Here is a 27,785-nt window from a genome sequence, read left to right on the forward strand (position 1 = left end):
GAAAAGTTTTCAGAAAATATCCTAGGAGACAATCTTTACAAATACCAAGTGCAAAGAAACCCCAGCTTTTAAGCAGGAAGTTTCCTCCTCCTCCTCCTCCTCCTCCTCCTCCTCCTCCTTCTTTCTCTCTCTCTCTTCCAGTAACCAGCATTTTCTAATAGCTTATCATGTGCAGGATGCTTTACCCAATCAGTACCTGCATTGTCCATCACACTCCCAGTGCATCACCCACATCACTGCAAAGTGTATGTAGTAATATCTATATCTTAGTGAAAAGACGATGGCCCAGAGAACCTTCTATAACCAATTCCAAAGGGGTGAGACTAGGGTTCAAATCCACATCATATATTTAGAATCTTGTGTTCACTTTTCTGGAGGTTCCCTGTGACTCAAAGCAGAGTATGAACAATCCTGGGGAACATACCATAGGAAAGAAGAAGGGAATGAGAAGAGATGACCCAGGGGATGAAATCAGGGCAGAGGTAGGTCTTTTCTTTTGAAGATTTTTTTTTTTCCAGGAGGGAGAAATTAGAGCATGGCTCAGCTTTGACACATGGCAGTGCTAGGAATCAAACCTGGGACCTCAGGCATGGAGTTCTATGCTCTACCACCAAGATTTCTCTCTGGTCCTTCAAGGTAAGTCTTGATGGTCAAAAAGGCTTACGTTTGACAGAGAGATGGGAGGAGAGAATATCTCGAAAGTACAGCAGAAGGGGAGGAGACAAAATTCAGGTGCAAACTTACAGATGGAGGTGTTGTGAAACATAAAACAGGAAAGCAGAGAAGGGCAAAGTCAAGTTTATAACTTAAGCAGTTCTCTATGCAGGCAAGGGTGAGCCACTATAGGTCTTCAGAGATACAATTGTAACTGTGCTTTGTGAAGGTCACATTGACATTAGGGGGTGAGAGGTAGTTTAAAGGAAAGAGAACCAGTTAGGAGATCACTGGAAATAGCAATGAGACAGTATCAGTCAGAATTGAAAAAGGATATGGAAGTGAGAGACAACTTAGACATGGGGAAAACAGAACTTGGCAGCCGATGTATGATGAATCACATTGCCTGCTTTACCCAGGACATAGGTGTTCCTAGTGTAATTACAGATGGTACCCTTGTATTCTCAAACAGGTCCAAGTATCTGCTCATCTAAATTGGGAACAATAAGAAACAGAATCAAAGAGGACTCTTAAAGATTCTGAACCTAGATAGAGGGGGACCAGGTTTATTTATTTGGTTTTAAAAAGATAATGAGTTTGGATTTGAACCTGCCACGTTTGCTTCTAAGGTAAGGCTTTATTTCATAGAGAGAAGCACCTTGCCTGTGGATTTGCGCTGTGTCACATGAAGGAAGGCAGCATTGATCTACAAAAAAACAAAAAAAAAAAATCAGAAACAATTGTCAGATTTCCATATTTATATATTTAGCAAGCACTCATTACTGGCTCAGTTCTTAAAATAGCTAAAGTATTATAACAAATCTCCAGTAAACTGTATTACTAGCTATACAACACTAAGAAAATAATCAACACAAATGCAAAGGAAAATAATAATATTTAAGGATAAACCAAGCTCAGAATTTTTCTAATTAGACTATTATTTTTTAGTGTGGACAAGTAAATGACAACAGTGGAAAGACCTCAGGCTCATCCATGGTCTATTACAGTATTTCTCTATGTTCTGTTTTTGAAAGAAGGGGACCATTGTCAGAAGATCAGGCATGAATTTTGCCACAGTTTTTGTCCCTATTTATTTACTGTATATTAACACCATTCCCATGACCAAAGGTCCATGTCTCCATCCCCATTCCCCTATAGTGAAGCTAAAAATCTACCATCTCCCCCCACACAGAGTTTTTTACTTTGGTGAAACACTCCAAACTTAGTCAAATTCTACTGTGTTTTTCCCTATCTGTCCTTAGTTTTTGTCCTTTTGTTAAAACAATCCTGTTCCCAGTGTGACTGTAATTGCAATTTATCTCAAAGCCTTTTTTTACAAATATGAATTTATAAAGCATAAATATAAAGTAGGCACAGTAATCAAGAGAAAGTACGATACTGGTGAAAGAACAGACAAGCAGATCAATAGAAAAGAACAGACAGCCCCAAATTAGACCTACACAAATATAGTCAACTGGTCTTTGACAATGGAGTAAAGGCAGTTCAATGGAGAAATGACAGTCTTTTCCAGAAACAGTGCTGAAACTGAATACCCACAAGCATGAAATTGATCAAAACACTGTCCTTGAACCCTTTGAAAAAATTAACTCAAAATGGATCTTACACATAATTGTAAAATTCAGAACTTTATTATTATTTACTTTGACTAGAACTAAACTCAGGGAAAGTTTTATCTATGTTGGATTAAAAAATGAGTACATTGGGGGACGGGATGGTGGCACACTATTAAGCACACATAGTAGTAAGCACAAGAATTGGGTTCAAGCCCCCCCCCACTCCTCACCTGCCAGAGGGATGCTCCACAAGCATGTCTGCATGCTTGTGAAGCATGTCTGCAGATGTCTATCTTTCTTCTCTCTCCATTTCTATCTTCCCCTATCCTCTCAATTTCTCTGTTCTAGCAAATAAAATGGAAAAAAAAAAAATGACTGTCAGGAGCAGTGGATTCATAGTGCCAGCAATGAGCCTCAATGAAAACCTTTGAGGCAAGGGGTAAAAATGAGTACATGAAAGTATAAGCCATAGAAAATAAATTACTGGGGAGTCAGGCGGTAGCGCAGCGGGTTAAGCGCACGTGGCACAAAACACAAAGACCTCTCCTCCTCTCTGTCTTCCCCTCCTCTCTCCATTTCTCTGTCCTATCCAACAATGACGACATCAATCACAACAACAATAATAACTACAACAATAAAACAACAAGGGCAACGAGAGAATAAATAAATAAATAAATATTTTTTAAAAAAGAAAATGAATTACTGGATTGGCCAACTGAGTTTGAATCCAGTTTTGGTTGTACAGTATGGACCTTATTCTATATCTGTGATTTATTAAGGAATAAACTTAACTTTTAATATTTATTTTCTTATTTATTTTATTGTTATTATTATTATTATTTTTTTTACCACTGCTCAGTTCTGGCTTATGGTGGTGTGGGGACTGAACCTGGGACTTTGGAGCATCAACATGAGAGTCTCTTTGCATAACCATTATGCTATCTACCCCCTTAACTTTTCTTTTGTAGTCATCATAACTCACAGCTCCAGGTGACTTTTTCATTCATATAAAGAGACATACAGATGAGGCAAATACCACAACACTGAAACTTCCTCTATTGCCATAGCAGTTCCCATGTGAGTCCAGGGGTAAAACCCAGGTTGTGTGCCTGGCAATGCAGGCATCCTACCCAGCGAGCTCCAGTCCATAAGAAATAAAACTCTCGGGAGTCGGGCGGTGGCGCAGCGGGTTAAGCGCACGTGGCGCAAAGCGCAGGGACCGGAGTAAGGATCCCGGTTCGAGCCCCCGGCTCCCCACCTGCAGGGGAGTCGCTTCACGGGCGGTGAAGCAGGTCTGCAGGTGTCTATCTTTCTCTCCCCTCTCTCTCTGTCTTCCCCTCCTCTCTCCATTTCTCTCTGTTCTATCCAACAACAAAAGCAACGTCAACAATAGCAATAATAACCGCAACGAGGCTGCAACAACTAGGGCAACAAAAAGGGGAAAAAAAAAAGAAATAAAACTCTCTAGGCAAAATAATAATTCTTTGTCTTTTGCAAGAAACAGAATCCTGAAGATCCTAAGTGCATTAGACCAATCTGAAAAGAGGGGAAAGATTTAATGAGGATTAAGGAAATACAAACAACAACAACAAAAAAAAAAAACCCAAAAACTGGCAAACATAAAAACAGAAGATAGGCCATGTGTGGTCCAACAACAAAAATGTTTATAGAAATGAAAATTATGATTAACCAACCCTTTCTACTTAAAACCTCCCCTTAAAGCATAAGAAAAAGAAAGGAAGAAAAAGAAGCAGGGAAACAATTATGGCAGTGTCTGTAGCATGAAATGTCTAATTTCTAAAACACCTGTCTTCTGGGACTTTGTGCCTTTCAGCCACCTTTCCCATCGAAACAGATTTAGACTCACTAGGAGGAGGTGAAAGAGGTCTAAAATGGATCAAGGACCTGGATGTTAAACCAGAAACTATCAAATACTTATAGGAAAACATTGGTGGAACACTTCCCCACCTAAACCTCAAGGACATCTTTGATGAAACAAACCCAATTGCAAGGAAGACTAAAGCAGAAACACCAATGGGACTACATCAAATTGAAAAGCTTCTGCACAGTCAAAGAAACTATCACACAAACAAAGAGACCCCTCACAGAATGGGAGAAGATCTTCACATGCCATACATCATACAAGAGACTAATCACCAAAATATACAAAGAGCTCAGCAAACTTAGCAACAAAAAAAGCAAATGACCCCATCCAAAAATGGGCAGATGATATGAACAAAACATTCACTTCAGAGGAGATCCAAAAGCCTAACAAATATCTGAAAAAATGCTCCACATCGCTGATTGTCAGAGAAATGCAAATAAAGACAACATTGAGATACCACCTCACTCCTATAAGAATGGCATACACCAAAAAGGACAGCAGCAACAAATGCTGAAGAGGCTGGGGACACAGAGGAACCCTTCTATACTGCTGTGGGAATGTAAATTGGTCCAACCTCTGTGGAGAGCAGTCTGGAGAACTCACACAAGGCTAGACATGGACCTTCCATATGACCCAGTAATTCCTCTCCTGGGGATATACCCCAAGGATTCCATAATGTCCAACCAAAAAGATATGTGTACACCTATGTTCATAGCAGCACAATTCATAATAGATAAAACCTGGAAGCAACCCAGGTGCCCAACAACAGATGAGTGGCTGAGAAAGCTGTGGTATATATATATACAATGGAATACTACACAACTATTAAGAACAATGAACCCACCTTCTCTGATCCATCTTGGATGGAGCTAGAAGGAATTTTTGTTAACTGAGCTACGTCAGAAAGATAAAGATGAGTATGGGATGATCCCACTCATCAACAGAAGTTGAGAAAGAAGAACAGAAAGGGAAACTAAAAGCAGGATTTGACTAAATCTGGAGTAGGGCACCAAAGTAAAAACCCTGTGGTGAGGGTGAGGGTGGACATTTGACTTCCTGGGGCGGTGGGGGTGGGGGGGTGGGATGGGACACAGTCTTTTGGTGGTGGGAATGGTGTTTATGTACACTCCTATTAATTTGTAGTCATATAAATCACTAATTAATATGAGAGGAGAAAAATTGACTGTATGCCTCAAACTTTTTAAAGCACAGACTGAGTCTTTTTATACATAGGCTGAGTCTTTGATATGTTGACTTTCTCAAAAGCCTAGACCAGGGAGAACAGAAGCAACTGGTGGCACAGCTATATATAAGATGCTGGGTATTATACAGCAAATCCTAACAAAGGGACTTTTCAAAGTTAACCCAGTTACCAAATAATGTGATGATAACAATAATTATCTATTGTCTTCTTGAACCCTAAGAGAGCACTATAGAACCTGTATTTCCCCCAGTCCTGGAACCTTTGGGTGGGGCCCACTTTCCTGCATGCTTCTCTCAATTCATATCAAGTAATATTGCATCTGCTGATCACAACCTAATCAATGCAACAAGTGCCACCTCAACATGCTTCACTTCAGACTGTATCCAAAGACTTCAGGTGTGGAATGACAACCCTTCAGCTTCATTACTTGGGTGAGACCTTTCCTTTCACAGTATTCTCTAATTCCATTCTAGGTGGTTCACTTCCTAACAAAGTTCCCAAACCTAGATATAGACCAGGTCCCCTGAGATAGAGCATATGGTCACATGTATCCATAAACTAGGGCAAAATATATACCTGAAAGCAAAAGTACATAATAGTCTTCAGTGAGTACCCCCCAACACTTCATCTGCACTATTCCAGCTTTTAGGTCCATGATTGTTCAACAATTTGTTTGGCTTTGTATGTTAACTCTCTTTTCAGCTACCAGGTTCCAGATGCCAGCATGATGCTGACCAGACTTCCTTGGACAGATGACCCCATCAATGTGTCCTGGAGCTCGGCTTCCCCAGAGACCCACACTACTAGGGAAAGAGTGAGGCAGACTGGGAGTATGGGTCAAACAGTCAAAACCCATGTTCAGCAGGGAAACAATAACAGAAGCCAGACCTTCCATCTTTTGCGTCCAACAATGACCTGGGGTCATACTCCCAGAACAATAAAGAATGAGAAAGCTATCAGGGAAGGGGATGGGATATAGAGATCTGGTGGTGAGAATTGGGTGGAGTTGTACCCCTCCTATCCTACAGTTTTGTTAATGTCTCCTTTTGTAAATAAATAAATAAATAGGGGTCTAAGACCAATGTTTGACACACACTGGTCCCTGTTCTGTCAGTCAAGTAAAAGTACAGCTCCAGGTGACTCACAGTTGCATGTTTCTCTCTCCCTGTCAGCTAGAAGCCACTTTTTCCCAGATATGTGTCATAAACCAAGAGCAGGAACAACTGGAGAAAATAGCCATAATCTGAGATAATGGTGCTTTTCTCACATGGCATCCTAGAGATATGAGGAATATGCCACAGGTCTATGTTAACCTAAATAAGAAAGTGGTCCCTTCAAATGCTAAAGTTTATTATTATTTTGCATATAGACACTTATTGCAATATGGCATATATTTACCAGCTTTCTTTCTTTTATGATACAAATCTTATAATTTTTGTACCCTAAGATATATTGATAATAATTTTTACAAAAGTACTAAAATAAAATTGATGTATAAGAACTATGTACATCGTGATTATCCTACAAATTTTTTCATTTAACAGAATGTTGACATTACATTCTGCTAAGTATTACTTGAATCATGGTGTTACATAGCCCTTTTTTTTTTTGCCACCAGGTTTATTACTGGGGCCCAGTGCCTGCACAACAAATCCACTGCTCCTGGCAGCCAATTTTTTCCCTCTTTCTATTTTATTAGATAGGGCAGAGAGAAAATGAGAGGGGAAGGGAAGTCAGAAAGGATTGATAAAGATAGACATCTGCAGCCTTGCTTCACTATTCCTGAAACTTTCTCAGCATATGGAGAATGGAGGCTTGAACCTGGGTGATCGCACAAGGTAACATGTGCATTCTACTGGGCACATTCTATCTGGTCCCTTCATGATTTCTTTTGTAAAATAATAATGGGGGGAAAGTATAACTTCCTGGTCACCTGTTGGGAACATGTGTAAGCCTGATAGAGCTTAGGGAGAACCACCCCCATCTTTGGATGGAGGTCTGAGAAGATAACCTCTTGGTAAGTCTCTCTCAACCGAGGTGAGCATAAGGGGGGAAACTCAGACTTGGTTCTTTCCTTCTTGACTCTCAGGCCCACAGATACCCCAGTACCTCCCTCCATTAACCACAGGCCACATGGCTGCAGATTCACTTATTCAAAGTCACCTTCTGATCACAGAAGAACACACCTTATCACACACTTCATCACACACCTCAGACCCCAGACAAGATAAATTCCAAACTATATGGCCTTTTGATATTCATCTTCTCTCTGTCTCACCCTACGAGTTTAACCCCTATGCTTCTCTCAAATACCTTTGGATAATTAAGTTGCTTGTGTCATGGAGAATAACTGTCTTGTATCTCATCAATTCCTGTCATACCAGCCCCCTACCTTAGGGGCATGCTGACTGTTAAGAAAGCTGTAATTTCTGTCATATTTCAACAATAATTACCTCCATTGCTTTTCTATTTAACTCATGTCAATTTTGCTAATAAACGGACTCTAGGATTCTGGGACTCTAAGGACTCAGATTCTAGATTCACGCTAAGAGTCCCCTGGTGTCTTTTACTTCATGTCACCCCTGTCGTGAGCAAGAAAGAACCAGCCCATTACCTTTCCCCTGGAGGCCACCCTGCCGGAGAAGGAGAGAGACACCCCGAAAGTCACCTGAGGATGTCACCATTTGGAGACCAATATTTTGTCTTTTGGTTTCCAAAGGTTCTGTCACATCTATGTACAGTTGCTGCTTCTTCTGTGATTGTAGCTGCCTCTAAAAATAGCCTAATTCTGTCTCCTTCCGCCTGATGGTTTTGTTCCAATGCAGTGGACTAGGAAAACAACTATTTGCATTAAAGACTACACATTTAGTAAGAGTAATAAACAATGTGATGAAACTCACAGGAAGGAAGGAGACCTAGAATTCTCTAAAGTGGAAAGGCAGGAGGATATCAGCAGTGTTCAATCTGTGCTTCAGAAGCCACAGTGGAGATATGGGGGTGATAGATAGGGGGGTGGGAGTAGACAGGTGTGGACTCAGGCTGCCTGGTCTGTGTTCCCACCTCCGCTGGCATCTGAGTAGCTGCATATGCCCTTCCACTTTAGAGATAAGGAAACAAAGGGCTAGAAAAGGGAGGGAACCTCCATAAAAGTATGCAGGGGGGGCAGGAAATGGGGATGAGGGTACCAACATGCAGTCAGTTTCCTATCAGTTCATCACTCCCCCCCCCCCTTTTACCCAGAGTGCTGCTTTCTGGACTGACATTCCACAAGGATGAGGAAGGAAGGAAGGAAGGAAATGGTGTTTGAGATGTCTGTAAATCATCACAGGAAATACATATAAACAGAAGACTGGTGAGCAAGCTGCACTGACAGCTTGGGCTCCTCTCCTCTGCACAGAACAAAACATTGCCTCCACTGGGCTGACTCCAATTACCAAAACAGGTTTTTGAACATTAAAATTAATTAAGCCCCCCAAAAAATGTTTTAAGACTTCGCATTGCAAGGTATACAGATTCAAATCTACATCTATACTGCAAATGCAGGCACAGGATGACTCTTTGGAGGACGTTTCAGCCATGTTCATGGGCCTGTGTGAACTGAAAAGGGGTGTAACTGGCCAACAGAATCAACTACAGGAATAAACTGAGAAATTCTAGTCTTAGGATGCTAGGTAGGGTTTGGTGTTTTCTTCACAGGACTCCAGCTCAGATCATGTGGTTGTACCTGAAAGTGTTTTCTTTCTAAAATCAAAGGTCAACTTAAGTGCTTCCTTCCTGGGGTTGGGTGATGTGGAGGTCAGAGGTCACATCAAGGCATGTAAATTATTTTCTAAGGTGCCATCACTTCCCTCTGTTGACAATACCAGTACTATAGTCCCAGCAGGTTCACTAAATCTGAAGCTTCAGCCACAAAACCCAGGACACTGGGAGAAAGCCTATCACCCCCTAGTCTGTAAGAACTCATTATTCTGCATGGTGTTTTCACCATTACATTTTTTTATTCGATGATTGGGAGTAAGCAAAAGGCTTATGCAAATTACTTTCATGCCTGTGGCTTTTATGATCCCAGGTTCAGTACCCAGCACCTCCTTAAGCCAGAACTCTTTCTCTGTATCTTTCTCATAAAAAATAAATAAAATATATTTTTAAATTTGTATTTGTTTATTTTTATAAGAGAGTAAAAAGCAAGCACCACTCAGCTCTGGCATATAGTGGTCAGAGACTGAAGCTGGGAACTCTAACATCTCAGGCATACAAATCCTGTACATTAAGCGCTCTTCCGAGCTGCATTTCCATCCCAAAAAAGGGAGGATATAAATAAAGTAGCTTGGCAGAAATGGTCCAATAGCATGATAAAGTGTTTGTTTCCTAGGCTTATCTACATTACCTCTCCTTCCAGTACCTCACCTCCTCCAGCTTAAAAACCGCTCCAATGTATGGCTGAATGCGCCCTTGCTGGCAGTACTGAAGAGCTGAGGTGAGGCTCCTGGAGAAGACGGGAAAGTTCTGCTTTTTGTATCGACCCCAGAACAGCCCCATAGCAGAGATATTCTTCAGAAGCAGAAGGTTGGCTGGCAAAGAGGCAATGGTTCCTCCAGCGAAGCCCACCACCACAATCCTGCCCTCCCACGCCAAGCTGCAGGGAAAGAGGAGAAAGAAAAGACATTATTAAAATAAAAAACAAAAACTGTACATTTGCTACCAGCAAAAACATCAGAAATAACAAGTGCTGGCCAAGATGTTGAGAAATCAAAACCCTCATGCACCCTTAGCGGGAATGTAAACTAGTTGGTGCTGCTATGAAAAACAATATTAAGTTTCCAAAAAAAAAAAAAAAAAAATTGGGAGTCGGGCAGTAGCACGGTGGGTTAAGCGCAGGTGGCACAAGTGCAAGGACTTGTGTAATAATCCTGGTTCAAGCCCTGGCTCCCCACCTGCAGGGGCTCGGTTCACAGGCGGTAAAGCAGGTTTTCAGGTGTCTCTCTTTCTCTCCCCCTCTCTGTCTTCCCCTCCTCTCTCCATTTCTCTCTGCCCTAACAACGACAACAACAATAAAAATCAACAAGGGCAACAAAAGGGAAAAAATAAATATTTTTTTAAAAATTAAAAAGGATTATTACAGTGTCTACCAATCTCACTTCTGGGTTTAAGCCCTAAAGAATTGAAAATAGGGGAGTCGGGCAATAGCAAAGCGGGTAAAGCACAGGTGGCACGAAGCGCAAAGATCTGTGTAATGATCCCTGTTGGAGCCCCCAGGCTCCCCACCTGCAGGGAGTCGCTTCACAAGCGGTAAAGCAGGTCTGCAGGTGTCTATCTTTCTCTCACCCTTTCTGTCTTCCCCTCCAATCTCCATTTCTCTCTGTCCTATCCAACAATGACAACATCAGCAAAAACAACAATAATAACTACAACAATAAAACAACAAGGGCAACAAAAAGGGAAAATAAAATAAAATTTTTAAAAACTGAAAATGGGTAGTCTGGGAGGTGGCTCAGTGGATAAAGCACTGGATTCTCAACCATGAGATCCTGAGTTCAAACCCTGGCAGTACCAGAGTTATGTCTGGTTCTTTCTCCTATCTTTTTCATGAATAAATAAATAATTTTTAAAAAGGGAGTCGGGCAGTAGTGCAGCAGGTTAAGCGCACGTGGCGCAAAGTGCAAGGACCTGCTTAAGGATCATGGTACTGAACCCCAGCTCCCCACCTGCAAGGGAGTCGCTTCACAGGCAATGAAGCAGATATGTAAGTTTCTATATTTCTCTCCCCCTCTGTCTTCCCCTCCTCTCTGCATTTCCCTCTGTCCTATCCAACAATGATGACAACAATAACTACAACAATAAAAAACAACAAGGGCAACAAAAGGGGATAAATAAATACCTTTAAGAAACTGAAAAAATATTATAAATTCTGCAAAATCCTGTTACATATTTCTGCTGCAAAATGTAGAATGACAATTCTTTTATTTTTTATTATTATCTTTATTTATTTGTTGATAGAAACAGCCGGAAATTAAGAGGAAGGGGGAAATAGAGAGGGAGAGAAGGAGAGAGACACCTGCAGCACTGCTTCACCACTTGTAAAGCTTTTCCCCTACAGGAGACTTTGTGCATTATAACATGTGCACTCAACCAGGTGCGTCACCACCCAACCGCTAGAATGAAAATTTTAAAGCAAGATGCATTAATTCATAAGAGACAAAGTCGAGTAAATGAGCGGGGATGAAGGGAAGGGACAGTTATTATTTAACTAGGGGAGAGGGGTTTACACACAACTGCATGAGCACATTTCATACCACTGCAATGCACATTTACAATGTAGTTACAGGGGTAAATATTAGACTATATATATTGCACCACATTTTTTTTCTAAAGCAATATGCATTACACACACAGCTGGGAACTTCCTCTTTATCTTACAATTGGTTGGGGGGATCGTCCTATGCTCCACTGAGTTGCTCAGTAGAAAAATGCAAAAATAAACCACATAAGCAAAATAGGGGGGGGGGGCAGAAGATCTAGCTCATTTATAAGTGGACCCACCTCAGAGTCAACACGTTTCACTACCTCTGCTACTTAGAGAAAATAAACTGAGGGTGAGCAAATGTCATTCCACACACTAGAAGATTTTGAAACAACTCAGCTGTACAATCTTGCACTTAGGAAGTAGGAATAAAAAGACAGATGCTTGAATGAAGCATCATTTGCTTTCCCTAACAGCTTACTTCAGGACTCAAGCAAGACTTGAGCTTCTCTAGAGAATTTCAAATAATCTACAAAAATGCACAATACAGTGCATGCTAAGTAAGAAGGTACAAAAATAAGTTGTGCAGCCATCTTTGATATACATGTTTGTGTGTGTTTGGCTTTTGCTTTTGGCTTTTCTTCTTTCGAAGGGAAATGAGAAGTTGTTGTTAAAACACTATGTAAAGCAGAAGGCAAAAGAAGGGGAGTACCAGAACTGTCCTGGTTCTCCTTTCAGTTAGCACTCCTCCCTTTGCTTCTTCTCTAAATGCAGTAACAGGCACAAGCAGTAATACCCATAGTTATAGAACCAACTAGATTCACTTAGGAGTAAGTTGCTCTCTTTGCTTCTCTTTCTTCTACTAAAAACTGAGATAAATCACACACACACACACACACACACACACACACACACACACACACACACACACACAACTGTGCTTACCAGGATGACATGAGAAGTGAAACTAGTCTGAATGGATATTATTATACTGCTATTTAATGTTATCATCATTATTATTTCAAGTGGAGGCGCTAGCTGAAAACAGAATTAAGCATGGGTGTAAATGTAACAGCCCTCCTGGTCATATAAATATACAATCAAGATGACCCCTATACAGCTGGCTGCTTCAGAAACCAGTACCATGTACCATCAAAACTGCTTCAGTATTGATTCAAAGAGCCTGTACCATGGAGCTGGGTGAGCTGGAAACCACTCCTTCCCAGTAATTTTCTCTCTTCCTCTATTTCCCTCTCTCTCTCTCTCTCTCTCACTGACAGGAGAGAAATTGAGAAGCTGTAGATAAAGGAAACGAGAAAGACCTGCAAACTTGCTTCACTACTCCTGAATCTTTCCCCCTGCAGGTGAGGATAGAGGTTTGAACTCAGGTCCTAGTGCATAATATAATGTGTGCGCTCAACAGGGTGTGCCACCACCCAGTCACCCAGTAATACTTAACATCTGAATAACAGCCTTCTGAAGAGTTACCCACACCATGTATATAAAGGAGTCCGTGGGAGTCTCCCGTTTGACTTTCACACATGTATCATTTCTGAGGCATCTAACATTGCCAACAAGAGTCTGCAGAAATATTTTCTGGATACTTTTCAGTTGAGTATTTTATTTTTGCTATATTTGAGTGTTTCCTGATTTTCCCTCTGCTTCTCTTCCTTCTCACCCACCGGCTCAGCTGTTCTGGCTGACGCTGCTGCCCGCAGGAGAAATGAGCAGCAGAAAGAGCAGGAGAGGCCAGGTCAGAAATGAGCCCAGGGTTGGGAAAGTGTCAGCCCACCCGGGAAAACCATGGAAGCACCTGCGGAGGGCTTCCAGGAAAACGTTTCCTCCTACAGTGTCGATAACCACGTTCACCCCATCATTGCCCACCAGCTGCTGCACTGCCTCCTTCAAGCTGCCCCGGGTGTAGTTCACGCTGGCCTGGGCGCCCCGCTGCATGGCCAGCTGGCACTTCTCATCACTTCCAGCTGCAGCTATCACCTGTAAGAAGAACACATTAATTCTGGTGGTCCAGAACACAACTGCAGGGGGGCCCAATATGACCTGGCTTCCTAACATCGGTCTCAGCCCCATATATCAAGCCCAACACACAGCATCCTATACCCCAAGAGGCATGGGATCCCGCTTTCCTAGAATCTTGGAATCCCAGAGAGGGATTGTTACATGAGATACTCAAAAAGGTCTTCTCTTCTCTATATTTTTTATTATTCTACAAAATTACATGTCAACAGGGGTTTAAATCTACACCATTCCCACCACCAGAGCTCTTGACTATTCAGTCTCCCCACTACAAGCCACCACAGTTCCCCTAAGGTTGTAGACATAGACCAACCATCATCTCTACAACTATCTGTCCACATTTATACATAACTGTCCCCTTCAAAAAGTCTTCCCCTGGGGGCTGGGAGACAGCTCACCTACAAGAACATGTACCTTACCATATTCTAGGGCCTGGGTTCAAGCCCCAGTATTACAAGGCAGCACCTTAGGTGGGACCAGAGGAACGTCCATGGGTGGTATAGCAGTACTGTGGTATTTCTCCTGTCTTTCTCCCTCTCTCTCAAATAACAAAAAATTGGCTGTGGGAAGACTGCTCAACAATGGTATCATGTGTAAGGTTCTAAGCACAAAAAAAAAAGTCTTTTCTAAATGAAAATATAAAACAACCATTTATTGAACAGATACTATGAAGTCAACATAAAAATTCAAGCAAAATATCTTGCATGGAGAAATAAAGTAAGATACAGCAGTATGATAGGGAAGTGCAAACAGGGTGTCTCACCAGATCCATATCAGAAAAGGCTTCCCAGAAGGCCAAACATGATCCCATGGAAAGATTCTGAAGTAAGACAGACAGGCCTGAGTTCAAAGCCAGAATCTGCCATTTACTGGCTGTGTGACCTTAGACAAGTTACTGAGTTAAAAGCTAACATTTCTATAGTGCTTACTATGGCCTAAACACTACTGCTTTACATACATTAATAACTTGTTTACTCTTAATAGCCATTTTTTTTTGTTCTTAATATTTGAGAGAAAGGGAGAAAGACTGGAGAGGAGAGATACCACAGTACTGCTATAACACCCATGGAGCACCCAAGGTGCTGCCTTGTAATGCTGGGGCCTGAACCCAGGCCCTAGTCCAATATATATAGTAGCATTACTCTCATTTTTAGAGATTAAGAAACTGAGGCCAAAAAGCAAGGGAATTTGTTCGAAACCAGACAGTTAATGGAGGGCAGACCTAGGATACAAACCTAGGTAATCTGTCTCCATAATTCATTCTTTGAATCTCTTCCCTGACTGCCAACTTCTCTCTAAGCTTTAGCTAACTTATCTGTAAAATGAGATTTACTGATTTTAATAAATAAATGCAATACTATCTATAAAGCATCTAGAAATTAAACCAAATCTATTGTCACACACAGAGAGAATTATTTACTCTCTTCAGATGTCAGAAGGACATTTTACTCTGATTCAACATGTGGATGGAGACAGGCTCTGAGAGGATGCTAGTGACAGGACAATTATTCAAATCCAGCATTGTCTGACCCCAAAGTCCATTCTTTTCACTCCATCACTGGGGAGAAAATCATATCCAGGGCCTGGTAAAGAGGGTACAGACCGCCATGGCCAAAATGTATAGAGGTCTGGGGATTAGAAATCTCTAGAAAAGGAGGGTAGAAGGTGGCATATCTGGTTAACATATGTGTCACAATGTGCAAAGACCTGGTTCAAGCCCTCAATCCCCACCTGCAGGAGGAAAGCTTCATGAGTGGTGAAGCAGTGCTGCGGGTGTGTGTGTGTGTCACTCTCCATCTCCCCATTCCCTCTTGGTTTCTGTCTCTATCCAATAAATAATAAATAAATAAAATATATATAAAAAAGAAATCCCTAGAAAAACTTAAAATCTAAAGCACTGTCTATAGGAACTTATCTGTGAACAGTAACAGTCAAGCACCGTTACCACTGAGAAATACCACCACTCACTGTGACACCAAGGTGACAGACTGTCAGAACCTGCAGACAAATATCCCAAGGACACATAACAATTAAAGAGTGAAAGTTATCTTCAGGTATTCACCAGAGGAACTCCCAAATAGCCAAAGCTCACTAAGCGCTATCTGCACCCAACTCTAATAGGGGGCAGCAGGTAAGTGCAAAGTATTTCCATACCATCCCCAGGATTCCCAAGACTCCAGCTGAAACCTTTTCCTCTCCCAGGGGTTCTGTGAGGTCTGTAGGAAAAATAATTGCCTGTGGAGGTACTTTGAAAGCTGAGCAAGGAGGTGCTACCAAAACAGCTTGCTCCCTGGAGGTGATAAGACAGACATTTTATTTATTATTCTTTGTTTGCTTTGCAGCCATTACTGCCACCAAAGAAAACAGTTCAAGTTTATTTTAATATCTGAACTGAACTATTTAAGACAAACAGTACAACTTTCTCTTCCTAGGAATGGGAAGGTACCCTTACCTTGCATTACATTAAATCTGCTCTTCCCCCCCCCATAAAGAAGGTGCTAAGCACTCTTCCTTTTAACACTAAAATGTGTTAATATCCACCAGCTTCCTGGTGTATGAGATTGCTTTCACAATTCACACATCTCTCCCAAAAGGGACTTAACAGTGAGAAAGGAGAGATGCCACCTGAAGAAATCCTAGACCAATCTCATTATCTCCAAAGCTGCACATGTCAGTGCCTTCTGGATCCCCCAACCGCCTGCTCCCCAGAAACCTTACACTTCACATATCCCAAACTCCACTCACATTTCCTCCTGTGTTCTAATCTCATGACCAAAAAAAAAATGGCAAATGCACAAGTTAACCTCCTTTGATCCTGCCCACTCAACACCTAATAATAGCAGATTCCTTTAGTAAGAGTCTCACCTACATGTCCTGTCTTCTAACAGAGACATTGCATGTGTCACCTCAATATTCCCACAAGAGGAAAGCATTGCTTTACAAGGGGGGTGGGGGTGGGGGGCTTGAGCCTTTTAAGAGAGCGGCAGAGCTGGAGTCTGCTTCTAGGTCAGACTAGCTTCAGAGTCCTTGTCACTTCAACTATATTAGCATGCTCTGGGGTCACCAATTTCTTCTTCTTTTTCCACTTTAGTAGCTTTCAGTTTATTGCCTCTTCTGTCTCAGTTCAAGCACCATCATCTCTGGCTTAGATGATTCCACAAATCTTCCCTACTGCCCCTAATCTAGCCCTGCCTTAACCCTGCACCTCATATCCACTGCTTCCTGGGTTTTGTAAACTGCAAAGATGTGCATGTCACCTCTAATTTAAAGTCCTCCAAAATCACCTCCCAACTTCCAATAAGCTATCAAAGTCTGTAGCACCACAGGGAGCACTTCTACCCACCTCTCAGAATCATCTTCTACCATTGCCCACACAGGTCACTGGCTTCACTGCTACTATTTGCAAATCCCAGAGAGAGTATCATGTCAACTTCTACTTCTCTGTCTTCCATTATGTCATAAACACACTATTAAAATGGCCTGCACTCTCCATATTCCTCAGTCAACTGTTCCTGGCCCTTCAAAAGCCAGCTTAAATGTCTACCTTCTCTAAGAACTCTTCGTCCAATACTTACAGCTTCAGAAAGATGTGCCTTTTCTTTTCTTTAGCCACTCATTCATTACTCAAGAACAAGTTACTGAGTGCCTGCTATGATCTGGGTGCCATCTAGCTGCTGAGATTCTACTGATGAATCCAACAGACACTGTTCCTACCTTCTTGGAGATGGCAGCCCAGCAGGAGGGGGAGTTTAAGAAAAATACACTGGGAAGTCCACTATGGAAGAGAAGTAGAGGGTGCTTGAGGCCACCAACAAATAGTGGGAGGGGAAAAGATATCACCTGGGGGCAAAAGACACTTCCCTAGAAATATGCCATCTGAGTTGAGATCTGAGTACAGGAGAAAATGGTTCAAAGCACTACAGGCAGAGTGAATGAAATCTACAGAGATACTGAAACAGGTCAGAGTTCTCTCAGTTCTTATAGGACTGATTTCTACGCCCCGCCCCCACTTGCTAGTTTGCTAGTAGACCCAGTAGGCAAGGAGTACGATCTCTAGTAAATAGATGAATATATGTCATACTTGAAAACTAGAGGTATGATTTTTATTTTGTGTGTGTATGTTTAAGGACAAGAGTACCGCCCTGCCTTTTATAATCATCTTTTTTGCTTTTGTCTTCTAAATTGTTTTTATCTTTATTTATTGGATAGAGACAGTTAACAATTGAGAGGGAAGAGGGAGAAAGACAGAGAGACACCTGTAGCCCTACTTTACCACTTGCAAAGCTTCCTCCTTGCAGGTGGGAACTGGGGGGGGCCTTGAACCTGTGCACACTGTAACATGTGCACTCGACCAGATGCACCACCACCCAGCCCTTAGTCTTGTTTTTATGTATAGTAGGGAATAGAACCTGAAGTCTCATGAGTTCAAGACATGTTCTCTACCACTGAGCCCCTGGAAATATGATGTTTTTAACGAAGAATTCAACATGCAAATACCTTGGCCTGAAGAACATTGGTTGCCACATCTATTACAGCCAGGCCTGTGGCTCCAGCAGCTGCTGTCACTAAAACAGTTTCTCTGTGCCCAAGAAAAATGAATGTGACATCAGAGACCTTCAAAACACATCCAGTGAAGTAATTTCATGAACATTTACAGCTGGAACATTTTGAAGCAAGGAAAGGACTTAGGCCAGACCCACCCCCCATCCCTAATCCCAACTCTTCTCCAGTCCTTATTCTAGATCAGTCAGGGCTAATTGGCCCAATTTTGAAGACTTCCCAGGAAAGGAATTCCTTAATTCCTCTGGGTAATCTCTTCCTCATGCCAAATGGACAAACTTCCTATGAAGGACTGCTCCAATTTCTGCTTTGGAAATTCTGTCCTCAAATCAGTGTCATGCTGAACAATGCTGCATTTCAGAAGGTAGGGATCACATGTCAGCCACAACACAACTAATATTCTGAGTCTCTTCAGAAAGAGCAAGAGGCAGTAGTTATGCTCAGATGAGAAACTGTAGTGTCTACTGGGCACTCCCAAATAAGTCTCACAGTAACAGCACCATGGGCATCCATTCTTCCTCTAGAGTTAAGTTTCAATAAACTAGTTCTCAAGATTCTCTATGAAGGGATCACCACAGCGATTTCTCTAAATACTTACCATGCAAGTTTTCAGTCTAACGTTCCCTCTCAGACTGAGGGTCTGAGATCTCCCCACCATCACCAGAGCCCCATCTGGGGTCACAACTTTCCATTGGCCCTTTCTTCAGAAAGACAGAAGAAGCTCACAGCTAAGGCAAATGTGGGAGGGGTGTCTTGGCAGGCACACTAGATACCAGAGAAGGTTCCATCCAGTTCTCTGTCCTTTACTTGGTTCTCACCCAGGCTGAGTACAGGCCCGGTGCTCTAGGGCCAGAAGGGCAGTTCCATAAGTTACAGGCAGGGCAGCAGCTTCAAGGAGGGGAACCTTTTCTGGGATCTGCCACAGCATCTACAAAAAGAGGTTAACAGTAATTCAGAGATTAAGCATGCATACCTGGTTATAAAAGTTGCTCAGTAAATAATCTGATTTGTTTGACAGACTTTTGCAAAGGAAAACAGCTACCAGGAACCAAGCCCTGTAGAAGTCTTGGCTGTGAGCAAGTTCAAGATGTGGGCTCATCAGACTTCAAAAATCCTAAGGCTGGGGCAAGGAAATAGCTTACTAGTTAGAGTGTGCATTTTACCACACTCAAGGCCCTAGCTTCAACCCTCATCACGACATGGTGGTTCCATGTACAGTAGAGTAATGCTACGATATGTTTTCCTCTTTCTCTGTCTCTTATCCCTAACCTTTCTATTTCTCTCTGAGAGAAAGATAAAGAAAATAGAAAGTTAAATTGGGGTGGCCACTTAATGATATGCACAAAACACAAAGTTCACTTCCTGGTGCCACCTAGATAAAAAACAAAACAAAACCCCTAAAGCTAGCATCTGCCTCAAAAAGAAACCAATTACCAAAGAAATACACAGGTACTAGGTTCCCTAATGAGTGAATTATAAGGTATGTCAACATTACCCCTATGAAGCTGTGAACATAAATATGTACTGCACACCACTAGGGAGCATTGTTCACTCCCTATAAGACCACCACCACACACACACACACACACACACACACACACACTCTCTCTCTCTCTCTCTCTCTCACCTACCTCCCACCTCCTACCTAAGCTTAATCCATGACCAGTTTTAGACTGGAGGACTCATCTAACTCAAAGCAATAATCCAGTTTCTCAGCCAAAGTTTATCCTTTAGACTATGGTCTAAAGGGATAGCCAGTCAACTGTCCTTAATACTCCGAAAAGGAAATATCCATCATCATGAACTAATTTCAGCAAGGGAATATAGAAAATGGGTTTATGGAAGAGGAGATAGCATAATGGTTATGCAAAAGATTCTCATGCCTGAGGCTCTAAAGTTCCAAGTTAAATCATTCACATCACCGTAAGTTGGAGCTGAGCAATGCTCTCATCTCTCTGTGATTCTCATTAAAAATAAAACGGGGGTCAGGCAATAGCACAGCAGGTTAAGCACACACGGGTGCAAAACCTCAAGGACTGACATAAGGATCCTGGTTCGAGCCGCCAGTTCCCCACCTACAAGGGGGTTGCTTCATAAGCGGTGAAGCAGGTCTGCAGGTGTCTATCTTTTTCTCCCCCTCTGTCTTCCCCTCCTCTCTCCATTTCTCTTCTCTGTCCTATCCAACAACAATGACATCAATAACAACAATAGTAACCACAACAACGATAAAACAACCAGGGCAATAAAAGGGAAAAAAACAGCCTCCAGGAGCAGTGGATTTGTGGTGCAGGCACCAAGCCCCAACAATCACCCTGGAGGCAATAAATAAATAAATAAATAAATAAATAAATAAAACAAATGCCATGTGGTGGCACACCTGGTTAAACACACATATTACAGTTCACATGAACCCTGGTTCAAGCCCTTGGTCCCCACCTGCAGGAGTGATGAAGCAGTGCTGTAGTTGTCTCTCTCCCTCCCCCTCTCTCCTCAATTTCTGCCTCTATCCAATAACAAATATATATATATATATATATACATATACATATACATATACATATATATATATTTTTTAATAAATAAAACAAATACAATTAGAAAAAGAAAAGGAGTTGGGGGCTGGATGGTGGCTCACAAGATAGAACACAATTATTACAATGCACAAAGACCTGGGTTCACACCCCTACCTGCAAGGAGGGAAATTCACAAATGGTGAAACACTGTTGCAGCTGTCTCTCTCTTTCTCCCTATCTATCTCCACCTTCCCTCTCAATTTCTCTGTTTCTACCCAAAAGAAAGAAAGAGAGAAATATAGAAAGAAGAAAAATAGAAGGGGTTTACAAAAATAAGAAGTATTTGCTACTCAGCTGTTAAAAACGATGAAGTTGTCTCCTTTGCATCTTCTTAGATGAAATTTGAGGACATTATGTTGAGTGAGATAAGGCAAAAAGAGAAGGACAGATACCAAATGATCTCACTTATTAGCAGGACTTCATAAAGTAGGGACAGGGAGAGAGAGCACAAAGTGAAGCATGAACTGGATATGGTGTATTGCACCAAAGCAAAGAACTCTGGGAAGGGAGGGAAGGACGGAGAGGGAGAAAACTTTGAGGGCCTGGTACATAATGAAAATATATACATTTGTCAATGAGTCCACTATAAAGCATTACGCTCCTCAATAAAAAAATAAATAATAGGGGGTCGGGGGTGGCGCAGTGGGTTAAGCGCATGTGGCACAAAGTGCAGGGACCGGCGTAAGGATCCCGGTTCGAGCCCCGGCTCCCCACCTGCAGGGGAGTCGCTTCACAGGCGGTGAAGCAGGTCTGCAGGTGTCTATCTTTCTCTCCCCCTCTCTTGTCTTCCCCTCCTCTCTCCATTTCTCTCTGTCCTATCCAACAACGAATTGCGTCAACAAGGGCAATAATAATAACCACAACGAAGCTACAACAAGGGCAACAAAAGGGGGGAAAAAATGGCCTCCAGGAGCGGTGGATTCATGGTGCAGGCACCGAGCCCAGCAATAACCCTGGAGGAGGAAAAAATATATATATAAAAAAAAATTAAAAAATAAGTATTTGAGAAACAAGATAGAGTCAAATGTACACAAAGGGGGGGGGGGCAGAGATAATAAGGAGTTTGAAGAATTAGTGGTATGTGGGAATTAAAGAAAAGAAAGGAGAGGGGAGTTATCTCCAACCATGACTGTGGAGGGATAGAGCTACCTTCTGGTCAGTGATGCATTCTTCAGCCATCCCATTATAGCCACTCACACCAATTACTTGATCTCCCTGCAGAGAAAACACCAGAAAGGGCATATTCAAATGCACAGCCTTGCCATTCTTCTCTTCTCCAATTAATCAAAAAAAAAGGGGGCGGGGGACAAAGAAAATATTTTTGACCTCATAAGACATAGGTTTGTTTACCTTAATTATCTATTCAGAGTTCACGTTTAGCATATAATTCAGCTCTTCTCTGGATACCTCCCACTCAGTTGCCAAGGCAATCTGAGCACATTTTAGGCAACAATTGGGTAGAAAAAGGAAAAAGGCTGATACAAATTTGAATCCCAGAGTTCATTTCTCTCATCACACTCTGAAACTTGAGAATTTTCAACCCTCTCCAGTAACTATAGACCAAGGTGCTGTCATTTATTAGTAAGAAAAAATGTTCAACGACACCAGGAATTTCTGCTTGCTTCCTCCTCCCACCCATGTAGCTTCTTCCCTGCTCCATCTCATTTTCTTTGGCAGGGAAGAGTAGGATGCTTTAGCTATAAATGAGCTGAGCACAGTTTTCATAGCCACATACATCAATTCCTTCAATTTCTACTCATTTACCTCTTTCACTGAGTGGACTTCTGAGCCAGTCTCCAGTACAATCCCGGAAAACTCCATTCCTAAAATGAAGTTTTCCAAGATTAGGGTTCTACAAAGCCCAACCCCATAGGAGTGAGAACACTCCCCAGTCAACAGGTCATCCTACCAGCTTTCTGGAACTGACAGTGTTTGAGTCTTGTCTGCAGTCAGGGAAGAGAAAAGAGTGCTGTGCTCAAAGCACAGAACTTCAGATGGCATGATCACAATCAGAGAAGCTATAGCAATCCTATTCTTAGGGTAACACAAAAGAAAACTTCAAACGAATAGGCAAAAACATTAAGAGTCACAGTGACACGAGTACTTTTGGCCTGGTTCACCAGAGGAGCTTGGGGCCCCGTAAGCATCCAAAGGAGCATAATTCTTGTGAATATGATATGTGAAGATTCACTTGTTCATTCGTTTATGTATTTAATTGAGCATCTACCATGATGCAGTACTGGAGGATAAAAGGGAAGGTGTATTGGTAAACCAGTGCAGTAATGATGATACAGTGGTGCGGTTGACAGAGTTGAGACCTCACAAATGGTTAATGGGCAACCACCACTGGAGAAGGTCCTAAAGGAAACACATGGGCCAGGTAATTCTTGATACCTACTTGTCACTCAGTCCTTCCATACTCACCAGGTGTGAAGGGAAGTTGGGGCTTTTCTTGATACTGACCATGGCAGACCAAAATATCAGCAAAGTTAACTCCACAGAAATGAACATCAACTCGGACCTGCCAAAGAAAAGGAACAACAGGTAGCTGGGGAGGTGGTTCAGTAAGTGAAAAACAGGACTTACAGCCACAAGATCCCAGGCTATATCCCAGGTATTGCCTAGGCACATATCTAAATGTTCATTTAACATCTACTAAATACCAGGCACTGAACTGAGACATCATGTTATAAAAGGCAGAATGGACCAAGTTCCTACCATTCTGCAGCTAAGAGCTGAGCAGATAGATATTAGCCAAATAACTGTGTGGTCTGTGTTGAATTAGAACTCACATAAAATGTTAAAGGTAGAAATATGTGGTGCTATAAAAACATGGAATTAGGGGAGTCAAGTGGTAGGTAGCACAGTGGGTTAAGCAAACATGGTGCAAAGCGCAAGGACCATCATAAGGATCCCAATTCAAGCCCCCAGCTCCCCACCTGCAGGGGAGTCGCTTCACAAGCAGTGAAGCCGGTCTGCAGGTGTCTGTCTTTCTCTTGCCCTCTCTGTCTTCCCCTCCAATCTCCATTTCTCTCTGTCCTATCCAACAACAATGACATCAGTAACAACAAAAAGGGCAGCAAAAGGGAATAAATATTTTTAAAAAATCAAAAAAAGTCTTTAAAAACACATGGAATTGTTTTATTTATTTATTTACTTATTTAGGAAAGTCAGAAGAAATATCTAAGCAAGTAATATCTGAATGAAGAACTACTTCTGCCAACCACTGAGAAGAGGACAAGAAGTCTAGAATGAACAATGTGCAAAGGTCCTGTGTCCAGATAGACAATAAGAAAACTAGTGACCTGGGAGCAGAAGAAAAAAAGATGGCACTGAAAAACAGGGCTCACAGCACTTAAGGTTTATAGTTTAATAAGTATCTGGCTTCAGAGTATGAACAATGTAAACAATATAAGATTTCAAAAAGAAAGGTCACATAATGAACTGTTTGGGGAATCAAAAATCCTACTACCTAGTCCTAAATTCTCAGCTTCTGTATTTCCTGGTGGTGCTAGAACTGAGACAGCTGGCCCTTTTACACCTTTTAAGTCATTGGCTCTCAAAGTATCATCCTGAGACCACCAGTTTCAGTGTCACTTGGGGACCTGGTAGAAATCCAAATTCTCCAGTCCAACCTACTGAACCAGAAGTTCTGGGACAAAGGCCAGCAATCTGTTACAACAAGCTGGAGGTGATTCAACAGATAGAACAAGTTATAGAACTGTCTTGGATCAACCCATCTCAAGAGGAATCTCAGAAAGAAAAGAAGGCTGAGAGACATAAAGACATTTACTTGTTTGCTTTATTTATTTGCTTCAGTTTAGCCAGGAATGTAACTCAATGGTAGAGGGTCTGCTTCCCATGTATGAAACTCTGTTTCTGATCCTCAGTATCAAAAACTAAAAAGTAAATAAACTGTTTTGTACAGGAGTGATCATATGGGTAAGAAACTTTCATTGACAGAATGCACTCATTTCAGTGTTTTAAGCATCTGTCGTGTGGGGATTTAATAGTAGATTAACTCACGAAGATCTAGCTCTTGTGAGCTAATCCCTGACAAGGTGGTGTCTGAGCAAGTAAGAGAGCAAAGAAGTCCAGTCTTCAGCCCCTGCACCTGTGTGCATGACACATTCATTATCCTCCAGTCACTCCATCCTTGACTCAGGATGATACAACAGAATTTACTTATGAGTCCAGAGGAGCAGACTGCTGGTTCATCTTAATAATCACTTTGGCCTTAAGATCCCCATATTAGATGCACTTCAGGCCTGCAGGAACATTTAGCCTCTCACCTAGAATCCCCAAAGTCAAGGCTCAGCACCTGCTTCAATCACAGGGTCTCCTTTACATTTGATGCTATATCACTATGTGTCATGGTATCTGTGTGTGTGTGTGTGCGTGTGCGTGTGCATGTGTGTGTGTGTTGGGAAGGAAGAGGGTAGTCAACAGACAAGGCCTTCCACATCTCATCCTAGACAATTCTAGACAATCCCCACCTCAAGTCACTGTAGAGTCCCAAGCACATTTTCATGTCGAAATATGGGGTGTAGTGGTGAGGAAACAGTTCATCCAGTAGAATTCATACCTGCACCATTCTACCATTTCTGCCCTCCCTTTTAACTTTTTTTTTTTTTTTTTTTGTCACTAGGGTTATCACTGATTATCATGGGTTTGGTGCCAGCACTATGAATCCACTACTCCCAGTGGATTTTTTCTTTTCTATGCTGGAGGACACAGGTTTGAGCCCCATGCTACCACATGCGAGGCAGAAACCTGACTAGCAGTGAAACAGGGCTGCGCTGTCTCTGTTTCTCCTACTCTTTAGACTGCTATCTGGGAAAAGGAAAAATAAATGTTGGCAGGATGGGCAGTGGTGCACACAGTTAAAAGCATACATTACCATTCACAGGGACCTGGATTCCAGCCCTGGCTCCCCACCTAAAGGTGGGTGAAGTAGGTCTGCAGGTGTTTCTCTTTCTCTCCCCCTTCCCTCTCAATTTCTATCTGTTCTTTCTAATAAAAATAGAAAGAAATTTTTAAAAGGAAAAATGGCCACTGGGAGTAGTGGATTCATAGTGCTGGCACCAAACCCATAAAAATCAGTGATAACCCTAATGACAAAAAAAAAAAAAGTTAAAAGGGGAGGGCAGAAATGGTAGAATGGTGCAGGTATGAAGTCTCGATAAAACCCAGGAAGAAAAGGAAGGGAAGGGGAGCACAGTGAATAAAGAACTGGGCTCTCAAGTATAAGGTCCTGAGTTCAATCCCAAGCATCATATGTGCCAGAGTGGTGTTCTGGTTCTAGCTCCTCCTAATTAATAAAATAAGATATTTTCAAAATAATGGGCAGCCTGGGAGTTTCCACCGCTGGATTCTGGTCCTGGGTTTGGCCTACAACAAACATTGCATGTTCCAGAGTGATGCTCTGGTTTGCTTTCTCCCCTTCCTCTCTCATAAACAGTGATAGCAAAAAGCGTGTACTCACTTGTGTGCTAAATCAGTAGCTTTCAAATGGTTATGCAAAATCCTGTGCAGAAACAGAACTCTAAGACAACAACTGCAGGCCTTTCAGAATGGTGGTGGGGGTGGGGGTAGGGGGCGCGCCACTTTTCTTGAGCATTTCTGACCTCTCTGAGAACCCGGAAGGGTCCTTCCAGACCAGGATGTAGCCGAGCTCCCCAGCATGAGTCTCCCCTTCGAAAAGCTTGAAAAGTTTACGTGTGCACACGGAGTGGCCTAGGGGAAGGGGGTGGCAAGGGGTCCCTGAGACAGGCCCGCCACCCTACCTCTTGAGGCTGCAAGGGGCGGGGGGCGACCTCCTCGATGGCAAGTGGCTGCTTCAACTGCGCGCAGAGCGCCGTGCGGTAGTGGCGACCCCCTCCGGGAACAGCTCTCCTGCAACAAGGAAGGCGAGTCGGGTTATTTGGGTCACCTCAGGGAGGCCTCTTTTGCGAGTTCAGGGTCGCACCTGCAGAGCCACGTCTGCGTCCGCGGGAAACATCGTCCCCAAACCCCCACCAGGGTCATGGTCAGGGTCCGGGGGGTCTGCGTTGGGCAGGAAGAGGACACTGGGTTCCGCCCCTGGCGGAGGAAGGAAGGACGTAGGCCCTCGTGGGTCCCCGGACGCCACGCCCCCAACCCCTTGTGCCCACTGCTGGAGGCGACAAGCCCCTCCCTTGCCCTGACCTCCCTATAGGTCGGGCCTACTGGAAGCTCGGAGGTTGGGGGGAGGTGGAGAGAATCAATGAAAATTATCGATTGGGGGTCGCGCGGTAGCGCAGCGGATTAAGTGCACATGGCATGAGGCGCAAGGACAGGAGTAAAGACCCCAATTCCAGCCAGCGGCTCCCCACCTGCAGGGGGGGGGGGGAGTGGCTTCACAAGTGGTAAAGCAGGTCTGCACCAGTCTTATCTTCCTCTCTCCCTCTCTCCTACCCCACCTCTCTCCATTTCTCTTTCCTACCCAACAACAACAGCATCAATAACAAGAACAATAACCACAACAACGATAAAATAACAATGGCAACAAAAGAGGAAAAAATAGCCTCCAGGAGCAGTGGGCTCATGGTGCAGGCACCGAGCCCCAGCAATAACCCTGGAGGCAAAAAAAAAAAAAAAAAAAATCATCGATTGCCCAGTTAAACTGTTTTGAGCATGAATTCAACGACCACATAATTCCTAAGTCAGCAGGTATTCTCTGGAAAGACTGGAAACATAACAAAAAAATAAGTATAATACTATAATTATATAAACCATAAAATAATAACTATAACAATATGTTAAATATCATAAAACTGATAGCTCACTATTACAACAGTAACTAAATATTTATATATTAGCAATATAAGAGAAGCACACTTTATCCTAGAGCGAATGTCTCAGTTCCTTCTCAGGTCAGAAGGATGTCTAATAAAAAGACACCTGGTTATAGGTTGCAGCCTCAGTTTCAAGGCAAACTCTACCTATTTGTGTGGCGTTGGCATAATTGATGACTATAGGCCTCAGTTTCCTCCATAAATCTAAAGCTTTATGCAGGATATTCTCCCCCCCCCCCCCCGCC

The 27,785-nt window shown here is 42.5% G+C and overlaps 1 protein-coding gene across 7 annotated transcripts; it reads right to left on the bottom strand.

The window, feature by feature from the left end:
* Window positions 1–1,184: 1,184 nt before the first annotated feature.
* LOC103124992 (quinone oxidoreductase-like protein 2) lies at window positions 1,185–26,841 on the bottom strand. Of its 7 annotated transcripts, none has more exons than XM_016193722.2 (11): window positions 26,694–26,841; window positions 26,512–26,620; window positions 23,150–23,246; window positions 22,490–22,548; window positions 21,875–21,940; window positions 18,971–19,080; window positions 18,090–18,171; window positions 14,356–14,412; window positions 13,443–13,553; window positions 9,725–9,953; window positions 1,185–1,360 (listed from the first exon to the last, which is right to left on the bottom strand). In XM_016193722.2, the coding sequence occupies exons 1-10, from the start codon at window positions 26,750–26,752 to the stop codon at window positions 9,735–9,737; spliced, it is 969 nt and encodes a 322-aa protein (XP_016049208.1). In that variant the 5' UTR covers window positions 26,753–26,841; the 3' UTR covers window positions 1,185–1,360; window positions 9,725–9,734. The 7 variants fall into 7 exon arrangements, with proteins under 7 accessions (XP_016049208.1, XP_016049205.1, XP_016049207.1 ...); XM_016193719.2 differs by having other exon boundaries at window positions 13,372–13,553; XM_016193721.2 differs by lacking the exon at window positions 21,875–21,940 and having other exon boundaries at window positions 13,372–13,553.
* Between the last annotated feature and the right edge of the window lie 944 nt (window positions 26,842–27,785).

Source organism: Erinaceus europaeus, chromosome 9 (assembly GCF_950295315.1).
Source record: "Erinaceus europaeus chromosome 9, mEriEur2.1, whole genome shotgun sequence".
NCBI lineage: Eukaryota > Metazoa > Chordata > Mammalia > Eulipotyphla > Erinaceidae > Erinaceus > Erinaceus europaeus.

What these genes read in the sequence shown, in the direction of transcription:
- LOC103124992 (XM_016193719.2), bottom strand. Translation starts at nt 26,752, where the DNA reads ATGACCCTGGTGGGGGTTTGGGGACGATGTTTCCCGCGGACGCAGACG. An exon ending in CCAACTTCCCTTCACACCTG is followed by an intron (nt 22,549 to 23,149) that starts GTGAGTATGGAA and finishes ACTTCATTTTAG; the next exon opens with GAATGGAGTTTTCCGGGATT. An exon ending in CGGGCCTGTACTCAGCCTGG is followed by an intron (nt 18,172 to 18,970) that starts GTGAGAACCAAG and finishes TCTTGGGCACAG; the next exon opens with AGAAACTGTTTTAGTGACAG.